The 20,045-nt window shown below is 44.9% G+C and overlaps 1 protein-coding gene across 1 annotated transcript in view; it reads right to left on the reverse strand.

The window, feature by feature from the left end:
- The window catches only part of cd109 (CD109 molecule), a 142,426-nt gene that overhangs the window by 15,191 nt on the left and 107,190 nt on the right, over positions 1–20,045 (reverse strand). Inside the window, exons 25-29 of the mRNA XM_087991108.1 lie at positions 15,948–16,176; positions 12,225–12,396; positions 9,774–9,970; positions 8,804–8,959; positions 5,767–5,832 (exon numbers count right to left, since the gene is read on the reverse strand). Coding sequence (XP_087847234.1) covers positions 5,767–5,832; positions 8,804–8,959; positions 9,774–9,970; positions 12,225–12,396; positions 15,948–16,176 — 820 coding nt within the window. The remainder of the gene's footprint in view (positions 1–5,766; positions 5,833–8,803; positions 8,960–9,773; positions 9,971–12,224; positions 12,397–15,947; positions 16,177–20,045) is intronic.

Consider the following 20,045-nt stretch of genomic DNA (forward strand, 5'->3'; position numbering starts at 1 on the left):
CCCCTCCCTACATGTCTTCACCTCTCCACCTCAATTCTCTCCTCTCAGCCACTCTGTAAACCCTCCCTATTTGATGAAGTTATTTGCCCACTTGGCTATCATTTCCAATGTGGCTCAGTGTCATACTTGATTTTACAATTGCCCCTGTCATTCACTTGAAGTTCTAATGTAACTCTGGTCTGGTGCTAAGCATGGACTCAGCATCATATAGTTTTCTAACTTCACCCTAAATGCATCGATACCCCCAGCTTAAACTCTGAGTTCCAGCCTTGCCATTCTTTTGGGCAGGACAGACTCGATAGGCTGAAGGGCCTGTTTTGTACTCCCTGACTCTGCAATGTTTCACTGTGTTGAAGATGTTTTGTAAATATAAGTTGTTGTGTTGTTATTGTGGGGCAGTGCGTTGAGCTGCAAGTATAGCCTTAAGTCAGGGAATCACTTCCCACAGCAAGAGGCCAATTGGCCCATCATGCTCTCACATCTCGGTGGTAGAGTCACACAGCTCCTAGCCCATCCTCCTGGATTTTATATCTCCATGAATTTGTCTTTTTTTTTTCAATTCTAATTTAGAAGTTACTGCTGAATCTCCTTCCTTTGCCCTTTCAGAAGAAGTGTTCTTGATTGCTGAGGAAGAGATGGTGACGTTGGGGTAACGTAATGGGACAAGTAAGCTAGGGGTCTGTGGAAATGACCTTAGGGCACAGCCTCAAATCCCACTATGGCAACTGGGAGAATTTAGGATTGATGCTAAAGTCTGAAATATAAATCTCATTTTAGTAAGGTCCAGTTCCGGTCACCCAGCTGCAGGAAGGATATTATTAAGCTGAAAAAGGTTCAGAAGAGATTTACCAGAATGTTGCTGAGAATAGAGGGTTTAAGTTATAAGGAGGGGCTGGATAGGCTGGGACATTTTTCACTAGAGCATAGGAGGTTGAAGGGTGACCTTATAGAGGCTTATAAAATCATGAGGGGCATGGATGAGGTGAATGGCAGGTGTCTTTGCCTTAGTGTGGGGGAATTGTAAGACGAGGGGTCATATTTTTAAGATGAGAGGATAAAGATTTTAAAAAGACATTAGAGATGTTGTTTTCTTTACACAAAGAGTGGTTGTGTGGAGTGACCTTTCAGAGGGAGTGGTGGATGGGGGTTCAGTTCCAATGTTTAAAAGACATATCGATAAATACATGAATAAAAAATGTTTGGAGGGATATGGTGGTGGGACGAGTTTAGTTTGGGATTATGGACTGGTTGGACCATGCTGTTTCTGTGCTGTATGATTCTATGACTAATGTTGACCGTGACAGTTTCCATCAGTTGGTGTAAAGTCATAGAGATGTACAACACAGAAACAGACCCTTCGATCCAATTTGTCTGTGCTGACCAGATATCCTAAAGTAATCTAGTCCCATTGGCCAGCATTTGGCCCATAATCCCTCTAGACTCTTCATATTCATTTCCCCATCCAGATGCCTTTTCTATGTTATAATTATACCAGCCTCCACCACGTCCTCTGGCTGCTTATTCCATACACGCACCACCTTCTGCGTGAATAAGTTACCCCTCAGGTCCCTTTTAAATCTTTCCCCTCTCACCCTAAACCTATGCACTCTAGTTTTGGACTCCCCTGTCCTGGGAAAAGGACCTTGGCTATTCACCCTCTCCACACCCCTCATGATTCTGTAAACCTCTATAAGGTCACTCCTCAGCCTCTGATGCTCCAGAGAAAATAACCCCAGCCTATTCAGCCTCTCTCATAGGTCAAATCCTTAAACACTGGCAATATTCTTGTAAATCTTTTCTGAACCCTTTCAAGTTTAAAAACATCTTTCCTATAGCAGGGAGACCAGAATTGTACACAGTACTCCAAAAGTGGCCTAACCAACATCCCTTACAGCCACATCATGATGTCCCAACTCCTATCTCAATACTCTGACCAATAAACGAAAGCATACCAATACTATCCTGTCTACCTGCGACTGCACTTTCAAGGAGCTATGTACCTGCATTCACTATTTCTGATAGTCTTGTGGTACTATGCAAACATTGAAAATAGGAGTAGGCCATTCGGCCCTTCAAGCCTGCTCCGCCCTTCATTATCGCATGTAGATAGGATAGTGAAGAAGGTGTTTGCTATGCTTTCCTTTATTGGTCAGAGTATTGAGTACAGGAGTTGGGAAGTCATTTTGCGGCTGTACAGGACATTGGTTAGGCCACTGTTGGAATATTGCGTGTAATTCTGGTCTCCTTCCTATCGGAAAGATGTTGTGAAACTTGAAAGGGTTCAGAAAAAATTTACAAGGATGTTGCCAGGGTTGGAGGATTTGAGCTACAGGGAGAGGCTGAACAGGCTGGGGCTGCTTTCCCTGGAGCATCGGAGGCTGAGGGATGACTTCATCAAGGTTTATAAAATCATGAGGGGCATGGATAGGGCAAATAGGCAAAGTCTTTTCCCTGGGATCGGGGAGTCCAGAACTAGAGCACATAGGTTTAGGGTGAGAGGGGAAACATATAAAAGAGACCTAAGAGCCAACTGTTTTACACAGAGTGTGGTACGGGTATGGAATGAGCTGCCAGAGGAAGTGGCGAAGGCTGGTACAATTACAACATTTAAGAAGCATTTGGATGAATAGGAAGAGTTTGGAGGGATATGGGCCAGGTACTGGCAGGTGGGACAAGATTGGGTTGAGATATCTGGTCGGCATGGACGGGTTTTTCTGAAGGGTCTGTTTCCGTACTGTATATCTCTATGACTATGACTCATTATGATCATGGCTGACCATTCAACTCAGTCCCCTGTTCCTACTTTCATTGTATACCCTCTGATCTTTAAACAAACTCAACAGGGGGGTGGGAACCTGTGTTGCAGTTCCAGTACACAGGTGTACGGGAGTAGGGAAGACATGGACAGGATTTCATGGTCACAGGAGTGTGCTAGCAGACAGCAAGCTGGTTTGAAGTGTGTCGACTTCAATGCCAGGAATATCCAGAATAAGATAGGTGAGCTTGTACCTGGGACTCCGATGGTGTGGCCATTACTGAGACATGGATAGAGCAGGGTAAGGAATGGATGTTGCAGGTTCCAGGGTTTAGAGCTTTCATTAAAAACAGGCAAGGCAGTAAAAGAGACAAGGTGTGGCTTTGTTAGTCAAGGACAATATAACGGTGGCTGAAAAAACGTTTGACGAGGACCAGTCTACTAAGGTGGTATGGGCTAAGGTTAGAAACAGGGGAGGAAAGGTCACACTGCTGGGAGCTTTTTGTAGACCCCAGCAAAGTTCCAGGGATGTGGAGGAGAGGATTGGCAAATCAATTCTAGGCAGGAGTGAAAGGAACAGGATGGTCATTATGGGGGACTTTAACTTCCCCATCAGTGACTGGAACCACTATAATTCTAGTATGTCGGATGGATCAGTTTTTGTCCAATATGTGCAGGAAGGTTTCCTGACACACTGTGTCAAAGGGCAGACAAGAGGGGAAGCCACACTGGATCTGGTGCTTGGTAATGAACCAGGCCAGGTGTTTGATTTAGTGATAGGTAAGCACTTTGGAGAGAGTGATCATAATTCGGTTACGTTTAGTTTGGTGATAGAAAGGGAAAGGCACATGCCACAGGGCAAGAGTTATAGATGGGGAAATGGCAATTACAATGCGATTAGGCAAGACTTAGCATGCCTAGAATGGGCTAGCAAAATGCAGGGGATGGGGACAACCAAAATGTGGAGCTGGTTTAATGAACAGATATTGTGTGTCCTTGATAGATATGTCCCTGTCAGGCAGGGAGGAAGTGATAAGGTAAGGGAGCCGTGGTTTACTACAGAAATTATAAATTTCTATAGTATTATAAATAATAAATTTCTATAGATGTGTGAAGAATAAAAGGATGATTAGGGCAGGAATAGGGCCAGTCAAGACAGAAGTGGGAAGTTGAGTGTGGATCCTGTGGAGATGTGCTAAATGAAAATTTCTCAGCTGTTTTCACTCAGGAAAAGGACAATATTGTAGAGAAGACTCAAATAATGGCTATTAGACTTGAAAGGATTGAGGTTAGTAAGGAGGAAGTGATATCATTCTAGAAGGTGTGAAGTCCGCTGGGCTGTATGGGATTTTTCCAAGAATTCACTGGGAAGCTAGGAAGGAGATGGCCGAGTCTTTGGCCTTGATCTTTGAGTCATCTTTGTCTACAGGTTTAGTACCTGAGGGCTGGAGGATTGCAAATGTTGTGCCCTTGTTCATGAAGAGCAGTAGAGATGACCCAGGTAATTATAGACCAGTGAGCCTTACGTCTGTTGTAGGAAAAGTTTTGGAAAGGATTATAAAAGATAGGATTTATAATCATCTAGCAAGCAACAATTTGGTTGGAAATAGTCAACATGGATTCATCAAGGGCAGGTCGTGTCTCACAAACCTCATTGAGTTTTTTGAGAAGGTGACCTAGCATGTAGGGCAGTTGACATGGTGTACATGGACTTCAGCAAAGCTTTTGATAAGGTTCCACATGATAAGCTTTTGGAGAAAATGCAGAGGCATGGGATTGAGGGTGATTTAGCAGTTTGGATTAGAAACTGGCTTTCTGTATGAAGGTAGCGAGTGGTATTTGATGGAAAATATTCAGCTTGGAGTCCAGTTACTAGTGGTGTGCCATTTAGATAAATGACTTGGATGCAGGCATAGGTGGATGGGTTAGTAAGTTTGCAGATGACATTAAAGTCGGTGGAGTGGTGGACAGTGTGGAAGAATGTTGAAGGTTGCAGGGGGACTTAGATAAACTGCAGAATTGGGCTGAGAGGTGGCAAATGGAGTTCAATGCAGCTAAATGCGAGGAGATTTTCTTTGGGAATAACAGGAAGGCAGAGTACTGAGTCAATGGAAAGATTCTTGGTAATGTGGGTGTGGCGAAGGATCTTGGAGTCCATGTACATAAATCCCTGAAAGTTGCCACCCAGGTTAATAGTGCTGTTAAGAAGGCATTAGGTTCATTGGGAGAGGGATTGAGTTCCGGAGCCGCAATATCATGCTCCAACTATACAAAACGCTGGTGCGGCCACACTTGGAATTGCAGGGGGACTTAGATAAACTTCAGAATTGGGCTGAGAGGTAGCAAATGGAGTTTGCTCTGGAGTTCTGGTCGCCCCATTACAGGAAGGATGTGGAAGCATTGGAAAAGGTGCAGAGGAGATTTACCAGGATGTTGCCTGGTCTGGAGGAAAGGTCTTATGAGGGACTTGGATCTGTTCTCATTGGAAAGAAGAAGGGTAAGGGGGGATTTGATAGAGACATACAAGATGATTAGAGGATTAGATAGGGTGGACAGTGAGAGTCTTTTTCCTAGGATGATGACATCTGCTTGTACGAGGGGGCATCACTACAAATTGAGGGATGACAGATTTAAGACAGATGTCAGAGGCCGGTTCTTCACTCAAAGAGAGGTAAGGGTGTGGAATGCCCTGCCTGCCAATGTAGTTAACTCAGCCACATTAGGGAAATTTAAACAATCCTTGGATAAGCACATGGAGGATGATGGGATAGTGTAGGGGGATGGGCTTAGATTAGTTCACAGGCAGGTGCAACATCGAGGGCCGAAGGGCCTGTCCTGCACTGTTTTGTTCTCTGATCTGTCTAGTCCTTATATAATGCTGGAAAATCTGCCCTGCAAACTCCCTGAGGCCTGAACATATTTCCTCAAAGTATAGCACCTGTAAAAGGTCAGCTGCCATTAATGACGCAGCGTCGAGAGAACGTTCTGAACAAGTGAGAAGGTTACGGTACCTGAAAAATGGCCAATCCTTGACCCTGTGCTGTTACAGTGACCAGCATGGGCTGCTGAATTCCAATCTGCATCAAACAGAAGAAAAGGAGGGCATTAGGTGAAGTGCAACACTGAGAGCTCAAGATGCAGTAATAGAGAAAACGATTTGGAGATGCCGGTGTTGGACTGGGGTGTACAAAGTTAAAAATCACACAACACCAGGTTATAGTCCAACAGGTTTAATTGGAAGCACACTAGCTTTCGGAGCGCCGTTCCTTCATCAGGATATGTGGATATGTCAACATTTGTCTAGCTAACACCAATTGTTACAGTTAACCTGAGAATGCAACTTTTAAAAAAAAAGGTTTTGTGATATACACATGAAAGAAGTGAAACTATCATGGTATTCGAACAGATGAAAGATTCAACAGACAATCAAGGTATTTTTCAATGTATAATTTCAGTTACATCACACTGTAAATTTTTGCGATAAATTCTGTGCCTTACAATTGTGCCCTCCACAACCACCTGATGAAGAAACGGCCCTCTGAAAGCTAGTGCTTCCAATTAAACCTGTTGGACTATAACCTGGTGTTGTGTGATTTTTAACTAGAGAAAACGATGCTGATCAGAATCATTCTGAATGTGAAGAAGTTCCAACATTGCTCCATCTCAATTAAGGTGTAGCTATTTTACTAGATCAATTAATCCAGAGGGTATAAGCTGTGGCAGTAAACATTTTCACCTCGGAATAATTAAATCACAGGTTCCTTCCAGATCTAGACATTCATGTCAAGAACATTCTAGGGACCAACAATAAATGCTTCCCCAGTCAGTCGCATGACTGAATAAAAACAATTCACTTTTCACAGCATTGTGAGGCTGTGGAGTGCCCAGGTTTGTTCTTTATTCATTGCCAGGATGAAGGCATCTCTGGCCAGGCCAACATTTATTGCCCCTCCCTAATTGCCCAGAGGGCAGTTAAGGGTCAACCACATTGCTGTGGGTCTGGAGTCACATGTAGGCCAGACCCGGTAAGGATGGCAGTTTCCTTCCCTAACTCACTCTTTGACTCCCCATGGGACTGCAGCAGTTCAAGAAGGCAACTCACCATCACCTTCTTCAGGGCAACCAGTTGGCTGGATGGCTGCTTTACAATACAGAGTGACACCATCCCCTGCCCTGGCTGAGGTTCCCATGAAGAACTTTCCTGTGTTCACAAGAATGATAATTTAACCCCTGAGATCATAGTGTTGAGGAGAGATTATACAAGTTACGGCGGTTTTCTGTAAAATTTAGATATTTAAGGGGTGGTCTGATCAAAGACTTTGAGATATTAACAGGTAAGGATAAGTTGCTAACTGATTAGGAATTCTGAGAATTAGGACCAGATCATTCAGGAGAGATGTTAGAAAGCACTTTGATACACAAAGGGTGCTAGGTGTTCAGAACTCTCATCCACATTGGATGTAGTTGTTAATTTTAAACCTGAGATAGTTTTTTTTTGTAAAAGGATATGGACTGAAGGCAGGGAAATGGAGTTAGGACACAGATCAATCATTATCTCATTGAAAGGTGGGACAGGCTCAAAAGGCTAAATGGCCTACTCCTGTTCACTCCCTGACTCTCCAAGGGACATGAATTGCAGTGGTTCAAGAAGGCAGCTCACCATCACCTTTGTAAGGGCAATTAGGGACAGGCAATAAAGGCTGGCCCAGCCACTGATGCCCTCGTCGCACAAGCCAATAAAAACCAGACAGGTGGGTGATGGGTGGCACGGTGTCTCAGTGATTAGCATGGCTGCCTCACAGGACTAGGGCCCTGGGTTTGAGCCCACCCTCAGGTTACTGTCTGCGTGGAGTTTGCACATTCTCCTGGATGGATTTCCTCTGAGTGCTCTGGTTTCCTCCCACAGTCCAAAGGTTAGGTGCAGGTTAGATGGGTTGGTTGTGCTAAACTGCCCATAGTGTTCAGGGGTGTGCAGGTTGGGTGGATTACCCACGGGAAATGTCAGGTTACAGGTATAGTGTAGGGAGTGGGTCTGAGTGGAATGCACTTTGCAGGGTTAGTGTGGACTCGATGGGCCAAATGGCCTGCTTCCCCACTGCAGGGATTCTATGATTGAATGCTCCCCACTTGCCGGGATGGGTGTAGCTTCAGCAACACTCAAGGACCTGACACCATCCAGGACATGGAATGTTAAAGTGGAAACAGGGTCAAATCCTTCGAGGCTTGAGTATGTGTGTGGTTGTTGTTGAGGATAAATGGGTGGAAAACTTTATTTCTGATCTTTGTAATCCAATCATTTCAGTTAGTTCTTATGGACAACATGGTGGCTCAGTGGTTAGCATTGCTGCCTCACAGTGCCAGGGACCCGGGTTTGATTTCAACCTTGAGTGACTGTCGGTGTGGAGTTTGCATGTTCTCCCTGAGTTTGTTTGGGTTTCCCCTGGGTGGTTCAGTTTCATCCCACAGTCCAAGGATGTGCAGGTTAGGTGAATTGACCAAGCTAAATTGTCCATAGTGTTCAGGGGTGTGTAGGTTAGGTGCATTAGTCAGGGATAAATGTAGAGTAATGGGTCTGGGTGGGTTACTCTTTGGAGGGTCAGTGTGGACTTGTTGGGCTGAAGGGCCTCTTTCAATGCTGCAGGGATTCTATGATGTATATGGTAGAGATAAAGACATTTCAGAAGCATTTAGACGTGCACCTGTGAGGACAAGACCATAAGCTAAGTCCTGGAAAATGGGATTAATACTTCTTTGTCCAGTACAGGACTCAATGGGCTGAAGGGCGTTTTTGTGTGTTGTAGATCTACATGAGTCCATGGCCCAATGCTGTAACATAGTTTGTGATTTTTTTTTAACCGCGTAATGAACTTTGATGCTCTTTTATTCAAAGTACATTGGCAGCCTCTTGAGGATGTACTCCAGTAACTGACCACAACAATGTGCAAACTGCAGGATTAACACTCCTGGTCTGTCAAGTCAGGTTTCACCTGATTTGCTGTGCGTTATCATCAGCTGGATTTGTAATGGAGATGGCACGTTGTTGCATACCTGCACGCTCTGAAGTACAATCGCGTTGGCGGGGTTGATGGTGAAGTTTGCAGGCGCGGGTAGCCCTGGTGCTGTGACCGACACCGTGAGATTCATCATAGGAGAGAAGATCTGAGCTGCAAACTGAGACAAGGCCTGGAGAGCCATAATTGTGTCCTGAAACCAAGAGAACATCATAGAACCTGAGAAACAACCTGCGATGAGATGAGACTCTCAGAGAAAGGTGAATCGTGGGAGGGGAGGTTGGCTGCCGCATTCCCTTCATTCATGCGCATTCCAACAAACAGAGTTCTGAATCTGAAACTGGGAAGTGGGACCAACCCGCAAGCAACGCGGGCAAGATCGAGAAACATATCCCACAGGAGTGTGGCTCTCTCACCGAACCCCCTCTACCCCCGTGCAGCTCCAGCTGGACAGAGAGCCGAGAGAAGTTGGGGTTATTCACCTCTGAGCAAGATGGAGTCAAGCAGAAATTGAGAAGTGGGATTCAACGCAACGAGAGGCTCTGTTGAGTAAATGAGAAAGTGTACCCTCGGCCAATAGAGGAGACGGTTTTAAGATGATCAGAGGGGTTTTGGGATAGAGAAAGGGATGGGTGGAGCGGATGGATGACTCGTTCAAAGAACCAGCGCAGGCAGGATGGGCTGAATGGCCTGCTGTTGAGTAACATAATTCTACAATTTCACTGCATACATCAAAACAAAAGCAAACACAAGGAATGTGAATCAGGAAGAAAAGCAGAAATTGCTGTAAAAACTCAGTAGGTCTGACAGAATCTGTAGAGAGAAAGTGGAGTCCATGCCTGGGGTCCACTGACCCTTCCTCAGAACAGGGGCAATGGACCCAAACATTAGCTCTGCTTTCTCTCCACAGATCTACTGAGTTTTTACAGCAATTTCTGCCTTTGTTCCAGCATCTGCAATTCTCCGATTTCTTTCTGGTTGGATGTGAATCAGTGGATAGATTTTACCTGAGTTGAGGAGAAGCCTCCAAGATGGTTCCTGCGCTCACTGAGCCAGTGCATAATGGGAATGCCATCCAGGAGCAAGCCCTGCTTCAGGTGTGACAACAGAGCATAGGCAGCAACCTCGATATCTGACGAGAGGGGCTGGTGACTCCATCGGGAGGATGGTGTGTTCACAGGAGATGACCAGAACCTTCCACCATCTGAGACAAGAGAGGAAGGTGATGAGCAATACTGACTCAGGATTGTCCTGCTCTGAAGGCAATGGCCTTGTGGTATTGTTGTGTGACTGTTAACCCAAGGACCTGGATTCAAATCCCACCACAGCAGATCGTGGAATTTAAATTTCATTTTTTAAAAATCTAGAGTCTAATGATGACCATGAATCGATCGTCAGGAAAATTCTATCTGGTTCATTAATGTGCCTTGGACAAGGAAAAAGCCATCCTTACCTGGTCTGACTCCAGACCCACAGCAATTTGGTTGACTCTTAACTGCCCTGTGGGCAATTAGGGATGGGTAAAAATGGCTGGTCTTGCCAGCAATGCCCTCATCTTTTGAACGGATAAAGAAATAAGTTCTGCCTTGGTCCATTTCATCCACAGAGGAAATTGTGTGGATTGATTCCTGAGTAAAACAGGATTGATTTTTGGGGAGGATTTCGTGAAGGGCAATGGAAATGTTCTCCCCTTGCGATAAATAGGTGTCATTGGCACAACAACTTACATTAATATAAAGGGCTTGAACTTAGTTGTGAACAGACTACAAGCTAAGTCATAAAGAGGGGTAGTGAGGCAGGTGACCAGTTGGTCAATGGTGTAAGTACAAGGAACAATTTAGGGGAGACTAAAGAGGGGGTTGTTTAGGGAGGGAACTCAAGAGATTCAGCCCCAGCCAGCTCCAAGTACAACTGTCAACACTTCAGAGAAAGAAAGTGAGGCTGGACAAGAATGCTCAAGTAGCTCACTGCCATCCGAGACCAAATCAGTCTGTCTGATCAGGAGCCCATCCAACAGTTTAAACATTCAGTGCTCCCACCATCAGCACACTGTGACTGCAGTGTGTATCATTGACTGGACACAGAAAAGCATTCTGTCAATTCCTCAACTGCACCTTCCAAAACCTACAGCCTCCACTATCCAGAAAGACAAGCTGGTGGACTGGATCAGCACCATCGATTCCACCTCTGTGTGATGGGAAGTCTTTTAAGGGGCAATTGTATCAATTTGCAGAGGGAAGGCTCCCATCACTTTCAATCAGACCATCGGGCACGTGACCATTACCCATTACTGGTCATAGCAATGTGCATTGTGTCAGTGATCCCCAGAGGGATATGGGCCAAACGCAGGGCAGGCAGGACTAGTTTAATTTGTGACAGCATGGACTAGTTGGACCAAAGAATCTGTTTCCGTGTTGTATGACTCTATGACTGTATTTCTCATTAGGAAACTAGGCAGGCATCTCTGTGTATTCATAGACAGCAGATAGCTGTGGATCACAATGTACATAGTTAATGAAAGACATCCATGGTAATGATGGGGCACAGAGCGCCCTGCGGAAACAAACAAGAGTAGGGCTTATGTAATAAAAAGTAGAGCCTTGGATAGTATTGTAGAACAGAGAGATCTGTGAGTTCAGGTACATAATTCATTGAAATTTGTGGCACAGGTAGGCAGGGTGGTCAAGAAGGTGTTTAGCATGCTTGCATTCATTGCTCAGACCTTTGAGTAGGAAGTAGGACATCATGTTGAGGTTATACAGGATGTGGGTCTCTTCTGGAGCACTGTGTCCAGTTCTGGTCACCTTGTCATGGGAAGGATATTGCTAAACTGAAGAGAGTTCAGAAGAGATTTACCAGGATGTTGTCAGGACTGGAGGATTGAGTGATAAGGAAAGGTTGCATAGGCTGGAACTTTTTTAACTGGAGGCTGAGAGATGCCCTCATAGAAGTTTATAAGATCATGAGGGGCATGGATAAGGTGAATGGCAGGTTTGTTTTCCCTAGAGTGGGGGATGTCAAGACTAGGGGCATATTTTTAAGATGAGAGGAGAAAGATTTTAAAAAGGCATGAGGGGCAATTTTTGTTTTACGCAGAGTAGTTCATATGTGGAATGAACTTCCAGAGGAAGTAGTGGATGCAGATACAACATGTGAAAGATATTTGGATAAGTGCATGAATAAGAAATGTTTGGAGGGATATGGGCCAAACGCAGGCCAGGTATAACTAGTTTAATTTGTGACAGCATAGACTGGTTGGACCAAAAAGTCTGTTTGCGTGTTGTATGACTCTATGACTGCATCCCTCATTCGGACCCAGAGACAGAGAGCCAAAGCAAATCTGCCTTTCTACGTTCAGTGTTTAATACCCAAAGTCCAGTGTTTAAATCTGATCAAAGACAAATCCATACTGTTGATAAAAATTTGTGTTATTTCAAGATGCTGACTTTCTACCATACCTTGTTTATCTGCCCGTTGATTTAACTCATTCAGGGCTTCTGTTGCGTAGGTGCTGTTGGCCAAGGTTAAAGCGTATGTCACAAGAGAGAGGGTGTAGTTGCTGCTAATTCCATCTTGCAGCTTGGTTTCGAGATACCTCACAGCACCTGACACCTGGCCTAAAACTTTGCTCTGGAAGAAACAGCATTTAAATCATTATCAAGTATATTCAAGGTGGAGACAGTCAGATGTTTTAATGAGGGAAACGATCAAGGGTTATGGGAAAAAGGCAGGAAAGTGGAGTTGAGGAATATCAGATCAGCCATGATCTCATTGAATGGCAGATCAGTCTTGAGGGGCTGAATGGCCTACTTCAGCTCCTATGTTTCCTGGCAAGCGAGGGTTAGAAATGGGCATTTGTGTTAAAATATTGAGGGAGTCTAAGAGGGTTTGTCCAATAATTAGCATGTCTCCAAACTCAGAAATGTCAAACTGGATCACAGTGATGATAATCAACTAGCGATGGGCACTATTTTCTCTTATCTCTGTTGTCCATCGTTTTCTGGGGCTGGCCACTAACATTTCCATCAGGCGATGGGGTTTCACACATAAGGTCAAAGTGTCTGTTCTTGTCAATATTACGTACAGGGAGACAGCTGCACTTTATATGTACCCCCACCTTGACCAGTTCCACGCGATGGCTTCTCTGAGAATCTTCGACAGGATGCATTCCAGCCTCTCAATCAGGTCTTTCGTTTCAGCTGCACCTCACGCAGTATAACCCCCTGTGACAAAGCAGGGTGGAAGCAGCAGTAACACTGAATCCTCATGCACTGCCTTGACTTGTACTGCTGCCTCCTTACCCGATGGCTCCTTACCTTCGATAGTGGGAATACTTCAACACATCCACTGCAGTGGATCGAGAATGTTGCTCACCACTGCAAAGTCAGACACAGTCAGCGGAAGACTATAACGGCTGATCTTAGCAGTAAACCCCATTTATTTGTTTCAACAAACTTGTTTTCTTTTGTTTAAAGAACATTATTGAGCACTGTAAGTAATGCTTTCCTTTCCTTTTAATCCTCCTTTGTATAACAACACTATATTGTTTTTACACTGTAAGATTTGTACCTAGGTATTTGTACCTAAGATGGCGCCATTAAAAGGCAGCCATTGTACAAACCTTTCACTGCACATCTGTATTGGAGTACAAGTGACAATAAAGGATATTCAATTCAATATTCTGCGAATACTTGATTTGATTTGATTTATCATTGTCACATACACCAAGGTGTGGATGTGCAGGTGTTGGACTGGGGTAGACAAAGTCAGAAGTCACAGGACACCAGGTTATAGTCCAACAGACTTCACCTGACAAAGGAGCAGCCCTCCAAAATCTTGTGATTTCAAATAAGCCTGTAGGACTGGGGTAGACAAAGTCAGCTTGGTGTTGTGTGATTTCTGGAAAAGCACAGCCGGTCAGGCAGCATCCAAGGAGAAGGAGAATCAACATTTCGGATGAAGTCCTGATTAGCTTAGCTTACATTACAGTGTGGAAACAGGCCCTTCGGCCCAACAAGTCCACACCGACCCGCCGAAGCGCAACCTACCCATACCCCTATATTTACCCCTTACCTAACACTACAGGCAATTTAACATGGCCAATTCACCTGACCTGCACATCTTTGGACTGTGGGAGGAAATCGGAGCACCCGGAGGAAACCCACGCAGACACGGGGAGAACGTGCAAACTCCACACAGTCAGTCGCCTGAGGCGGGAATTGAACCCGGGTCTCTGGCGCTGTGAGGCAGCAGTGCTAACCACTGTGCCACCGTGCCGCCCACGATGAGGGGCTCTTGCCCGAAAAATCAACTCTCCTGCTCCTCAGATGCTGCCTGACTGGCTGTGCTTTCCCGGCACCACACCCTCAACTCTGATCTCCAGCATCTGCAGCCCTCACTTTCTACTAGTCATGTGGCTTCTGACACGTACCTAGGAACAGTGAAAAGTTTTGTTTTGTGTACAGTACAGGCAGATTATACCAGAGGGTAATAGAACAGAGTGAAGAATACAAGGTTACAGCTGCAGGGAAGGTGCGCAAAGATCGAGATCAACATTAAATTTTAAATTTGAGAGGCCCACGCAAGAGTATGATAACAGCAGGAAAGAAGCTGTTCTTGAATGTGTTGGTCCTTGTAGTCAAACTTTTATGTCTTCTGCCCAATGGAAGAGGGTGGAAAGGAGTTTAACTGGGTTGGGAGGGGTCTTTGATGATGTTGGTTGCTTTCGCAAGGCAGCGGGAGGTACAGATGGAGTCAATGGATGGAAGGCTGGTTTGCGTGATGGACTGGGTTATGTTCATAGTACTCTGTCAGTTTCTTGTGGCCTTAAACACTTTTCTTCAAAAAAAACAAACAAAAAAATCCACTAGAATTAAATTTTCTTGGTGGAGCTGGGAAAGAGAATGTAGAAGGCTGAGATAGACAGATTTTAATCAGGAAGGGAATCAAGGGACATAGGGGAAAAGGCAGGAAAGTGAACGTGAGGATCAGCCAGGATCTTATTGAATGGTGGAGCAGGTCCGATGGACCAAATGGCCTATTTCTGCTCCTACATCATACACTCGTATGATCTTTTAGCAATGGAGGGAATAGGGTAAGGAGGGAAATCTGCAACAATAGGTGGTCTGGGTCTGGGGTGCTGAAGGAGAGGAGATGAAGGCTGTGCTCCAAAGCACTCTACCTGACAATGCGTATCCAATGATAAATAGTCATATGAAAGGACAGAGCCCACGTTTTGCTCAGAAGAGAAACCTGAAGGCCAAACTTTTGACCTTGGGATCTCACAGAATCCCTCATGTGCAGATAGAGGCCATTCGGTCCACTGAAGTCTGCATTGACCTTCCAAAGAGCATCCCACCCTATCGCTATAGCCCTACATTTACCATAGTTAACCCACCTAACCTGCATACTATGAGCAACTTAGCATGGCCAATCTTGCACGTTTGGACTGTGAGAGGAGACCAGACCATCCAGAGGAAACCCACGCTGACGTGGGGAGAGTGTGCAGACTCCACACAGACAGTCACCCGAGGGTGGGATCGAACCTGGGTCCCTGGCGCTGTGAGGCAGCAGTACTCACCACTGTGTGCCTGCACCCACCGTACAGGACAAATACAGGAATATCAAATGCTTTATAATCACAACAATGTATATTACAGGAGAATAGATGCTTTTTTTTTGGCAAGTTGATTCTGATAGGCTGAGGCGATGCCGTGGAGAAAGCAATGGGGAGCTGCTGGTTCTCCAAGCTGCTGGGAAACTCATTAAAAAACAGCAAGACTTCAACATCCTCTATCTGCTTATAGAGAAAGGGTCGTGAAGAACCTATTGTTTCTCACGAGCAGAATGAGCACACCGTGAGCTCAACTGATTATCTGAAATTGGTTGGTATTGACACACTCAGACTTGTTCAGTAAGCGCTGTCCAATTCGCATCTAATTGAAGAGATTTTGTTTTACACGGACTCTCTGTGTACTGTCTACACACTGATTCTGGTTCCTTTATCAGGCTGTAAACATATATATATATATATATATATATAGTCCTGAGGCACCAGACACTCTCACTGCATGCGACAATGTAAACAATGGATATTCCACAGTATACGTGAGGTCAGCTTTTAAACATGCCTCCCTGTTTATGGAATAATAATTTATTGAGGAAAACGTACAAAGACATACCATGGAACTCTGATCTTCCAGAAGGGCTGCCAGTATGTAGGCAGTCAGAGATACGGATCCGCTCTGTCCACCCTGTAACTCTGTGTGGATAACTCGTCCAGGCTCCTGGAATTCACCATCCTTATTCAGGTGTGTGAGTATCCAGGAAATGGTCTCTTCCAGAACCATCTTGTCAATGTAAATGAAATCCTGGGCCTGCAGGAAGCACTTTACCACGAAAGCTGACAACCTCCATGAAGAGAAAGAGAAGATATTAAATCCATAATTCTGACCATATCATATGAACGTGCTGCAGGGTTCTACACGGACATACCCAGAGCTGCAAGAATTATACGACAAAACAAGATAAAACAGCGGGCAAATTCTAAAGACCTGGGAATGTATGTGCACTGATCATTGTAGGTGGCAGACAAGAGCAGAAATTGCCGGAAAAGCTCAGCAGATTCAGTAGACAGTCACAAGGGGAGGCAGTGGTGGAGTGGAAATAACGTGAAAGTAAAATCTCCAACGTCAAACTAATCACTGATGTCATCAGGTTTGAATCTCACCACGGCACATCATCAAATTTGAATTTTGCGTAGATTATTTTCTAAATGTGGAAGGGCTTCAGAAATCTGAAGCATAAAGGGACTTAAGAGTCCTGATTCAGGATTCTCTTAAGGTTAACAGGCAGGTTCTGTGGCAGTTAGGAAATGCAAATGCAATGATAGTGTTCATTTCAAGAGGGCTAGAATTCAAGAGCAGGAGCATACAGCTGAGACTGTGGAAGGCTCTGGTCAGATCCCTATTGGAACATTGTGAGCAGCTTTGAGCTCCGTATCCAAGGAAGGATGTGTTGGCATTGGAGGCAGTCCAGAGGGGGTTTACAAGGATGATCCCAGGGATGGAGGGCTTTTCATATGAGGAGTGGTTGGGGTGTCTGGGTCTGTACTCATTGGAATTTAGAAGGATGAGGATGGGTCTGGCTGAAACTTACAGAACACCGAGAGGCCCGGATAGAGTGGACATGGAGAAGATGTTTCCACTAGGAGGAGAGACTAGGACCCAAGGGTACAGCCTCAGAGTGAAGGGATGACCATTTAGAACTGAGATGAGGAGGAATTTCTTCAGCCAGAGGGTGGTGACTCTGTGGAACTCACTGCTACAGAGGACTGTGGAAGCCAAGTCATTAAATGTCTTTAAGACAGAGATAGATAGGTTCTTGATGGGTAAGGGGATCAAGGGGAGAAGGCAGGAGAATGCGGTTGAGGAAGATGTTTCCACTAGTAGGAGAGACTAGACCCAAGGGCACAGCCTTAGAGAGAAGGGAGGACCCCATAAAACTGAGATGAGGAGGAATTTCTTTAGCCAGAGAGTGGGGAATCTGTGGAGCAGTTTACCACAGAAGGCTTTGGAGGCTAAGACATTAAGTGTATTTAACACAGAGATAGCTAGGGTCCTATTTAAAACCGAAAGGACTGCGGATGCTGTATAAATCACAAACAAAAACAGAAGTTACTGGAAAAGCTCAGCAGGTCAGGCAGCATCTGTGAAGAGAAATCAGAGTGAACATTTCATGTCGTTGATCCTCCCTCAGAACCCTCTGTTCCTCAGTCCTGAGGCAGGGTCAGCAGACATTAACCCTGATTTCCCTTCACAGATGCTGCCAGACCTGCTGAGCTTTTCTAGCAACTTCTATGGATAGGTTCTTGATTGGTAAGGAGATCCAAAGGTTACAGAGAGAAGGCAGGATGTAGGGGTTGAGAAAAATATCAGCCATGACTGAATCCAGAGGAGATTCAATGGGCCAAATGGCCCTATTCTGCTCCAATCCCTTATGGTCTTATGGCCAGTCAACTGCTGTCCAGTTATCTATCGTTATTTGTTTGAGGGATGTGTGTATCACTAGCAGGGCCGGTACTGATTGCCGATCCCTCATTGCTTTTAAATTGAGTGGTTTGCTGAGCTATTCACATGTCCTTGGATTTGGCATGACATGTAGGCCAGACCTTGTAAAACTGGCAGATTTCCTTCCTTGAAGTACATCAGTGAATCAAATGGGTTTTTACAGCAATTAATAATATTCTCATGGTCAGATTTGACCAGCTATCTATTCCAGATGTAAGAACTGAATTTAACTGTGGAGATTTAAACCACGGTCCCCACAGCATTAGCCTGGGCGTCTGAATTTCTAATCTACTGACATAACCATGAGGTCATCTCCCCAAGAAGGTTAGATGCAGTAAAAGAAAATATATTTGACATAAGGCAACGCCCTGTTTTCCCAGATCAGTAACATTATTTCTGAAACTTGACTCCTTTAAGAGCTGGATAGTGTCAATAAACAAACCTCAGCACACTGTGAAATGCTGTTAGCTGTTAGCTAAATGACTGGTTTAAGTGGACGTCCAATGTTGGAGGTTTGCCAATGTCACTTACCGCCTTGCAAGACTTACTGACCACAAAAATTAGCAATGTTTATCTTTGAATCACTTTTATTTTAACTGTTTTTTAAAATAAGTGAGTAATAGAACTCAGTGCTTGTACATCCACTGTATGAGGTACTCTAGCCTTCAAAAACTTCTAATGTGCATATTAGGTGTTGCTTACACCTTTTTGGAATCTGCAGCCAGCTGATTGACACACTCATCAATACTTAAAGGGTATGAAAGGAGGAGCAAAGAAAACTATTGTATTTATTTGCAAGTTATGTGTCAGGAGTTCCTTTCTAACTAATCCCTTTTGAGAAGCTGAAGGGTAAGCTGCCAGGTCCTTAGCAGGAGCAAAATAGGACATTGTAATAAAGTATTGATAGCTGGGAGCAAATGAGGACTGCAGATGCTGGAGATCAGAGTCAAATAGTGTGGAGCTGGAAAAGCACAGCAGGTCAGGCAGCATCCGAGGAGCAGGAGAGTCAGTGTTTCAAGCATTAGCTCTTCATCACAAATGTGATTCCTGATGAAGAGCTTATGCTCCAAAATGTTGATTCTCCTGCTCCTCAGATGCTATAATAGAATAGAATCCCTACACTGTGGAAACAGGCTCTTCCGCCCAACAAGTCCACACCGACCCTCTGAAGAGTAACCCACCCAGACACATTCCCCTACCTTATTGTCCTATATTTACCCCTGACTAATGCACCTAACCTACACATCCCTGAACACTTTGGACAATTTAGCATGGCCAATTCACCTGACCTGCACATCTTTTGGATTGTGGGAGGAAACCAGAGCACCCGGAGGAAACCCACGCAGCCACGGGGCAAATGTGCAAACTCCACATAGACAGACGCCTGAGGGTGGAATTGAACCCAGGTCCCAGCCACTGTGAGGCAGCAGTGTTAACCACTGAGCCACTGTGCCACCCCAGGATACTACCTGACTGGCTGTGCTTTGCCAGCATCACACTGTTTGACTCTAAAGTACCGATAGCAGCAACATCCAACAGAGAGGGAGAGGGAAAAGGGGGAAGAGTAAAACAGCAAGAGGGAGAAAGTGAGACAGCAGGAAGAAAGAGTGAGAGAGTGGGGCAATGCAAGAGAGGCAATAAGACAGGATGAAAGAGATTGAGATGGTAGGAGAGACAAATTGAGATGGTGGGAGACACAGAATGAGACAGCAAGACAGAAAGGATGAGAAAGTGGAAGAGAGGATTAGGCATTGAGAGAGAGAATGAGAAAGCAGGGGAGAGAGGGAATGGCATAGCAGGAGAGACAGAGTGAGACAGCGAGAGAGAAAGGATGAGACAGCAGGAGACAGAGAATGAGACAGCAAGAGAGAGAATGGTTCAGTGAGAGAGAGAGGATGAGACAACGAGGGAGAGGATGAGGTAGTGTATGTGTGTATGTGAGAGAGAGCGAGAGAGAGAGACAGAATGAGAAAGCAGGGGAGGGAGAGAATGAGATAGCAGAAGAGAGAGAACAAAACAGCAAGAGAGAAAACATGAGAAGAATGAAAGAGTGAGAAAGGTAGAAAGCATGAGTGAACAAGGGTACAAGAGACAGTGAGGGAGAGTCAGAAAGTGAGGGACCAAGAGAGAATGAGACAACACGAGAGGGAGAGAGAGAAGAACATTATTCATATTCACTTATGTGAGTTGGTCATTCCTTCCTAACATTTG

The sequence above is a fragment of the Chiloscyllium plagiosum genome, unplaced genomic scaffold, assembly GCF_037043375.1.
Source record: "Chiloscyllium plagiosum isolate Xiang-an unplaced genomic scaffold, Cpla_swu_hap1 HiC_scaffold_10, whole genome shotgun sequence".
In the NCBI taxonomy this organism is placed as follows: Eukaryota; Metazoa; Chordata; class Chondrichthyes; order Orectolobiformes; family Hemiscylliidae; genus Chiloscyllium; species Chiloscyllium plagiosum.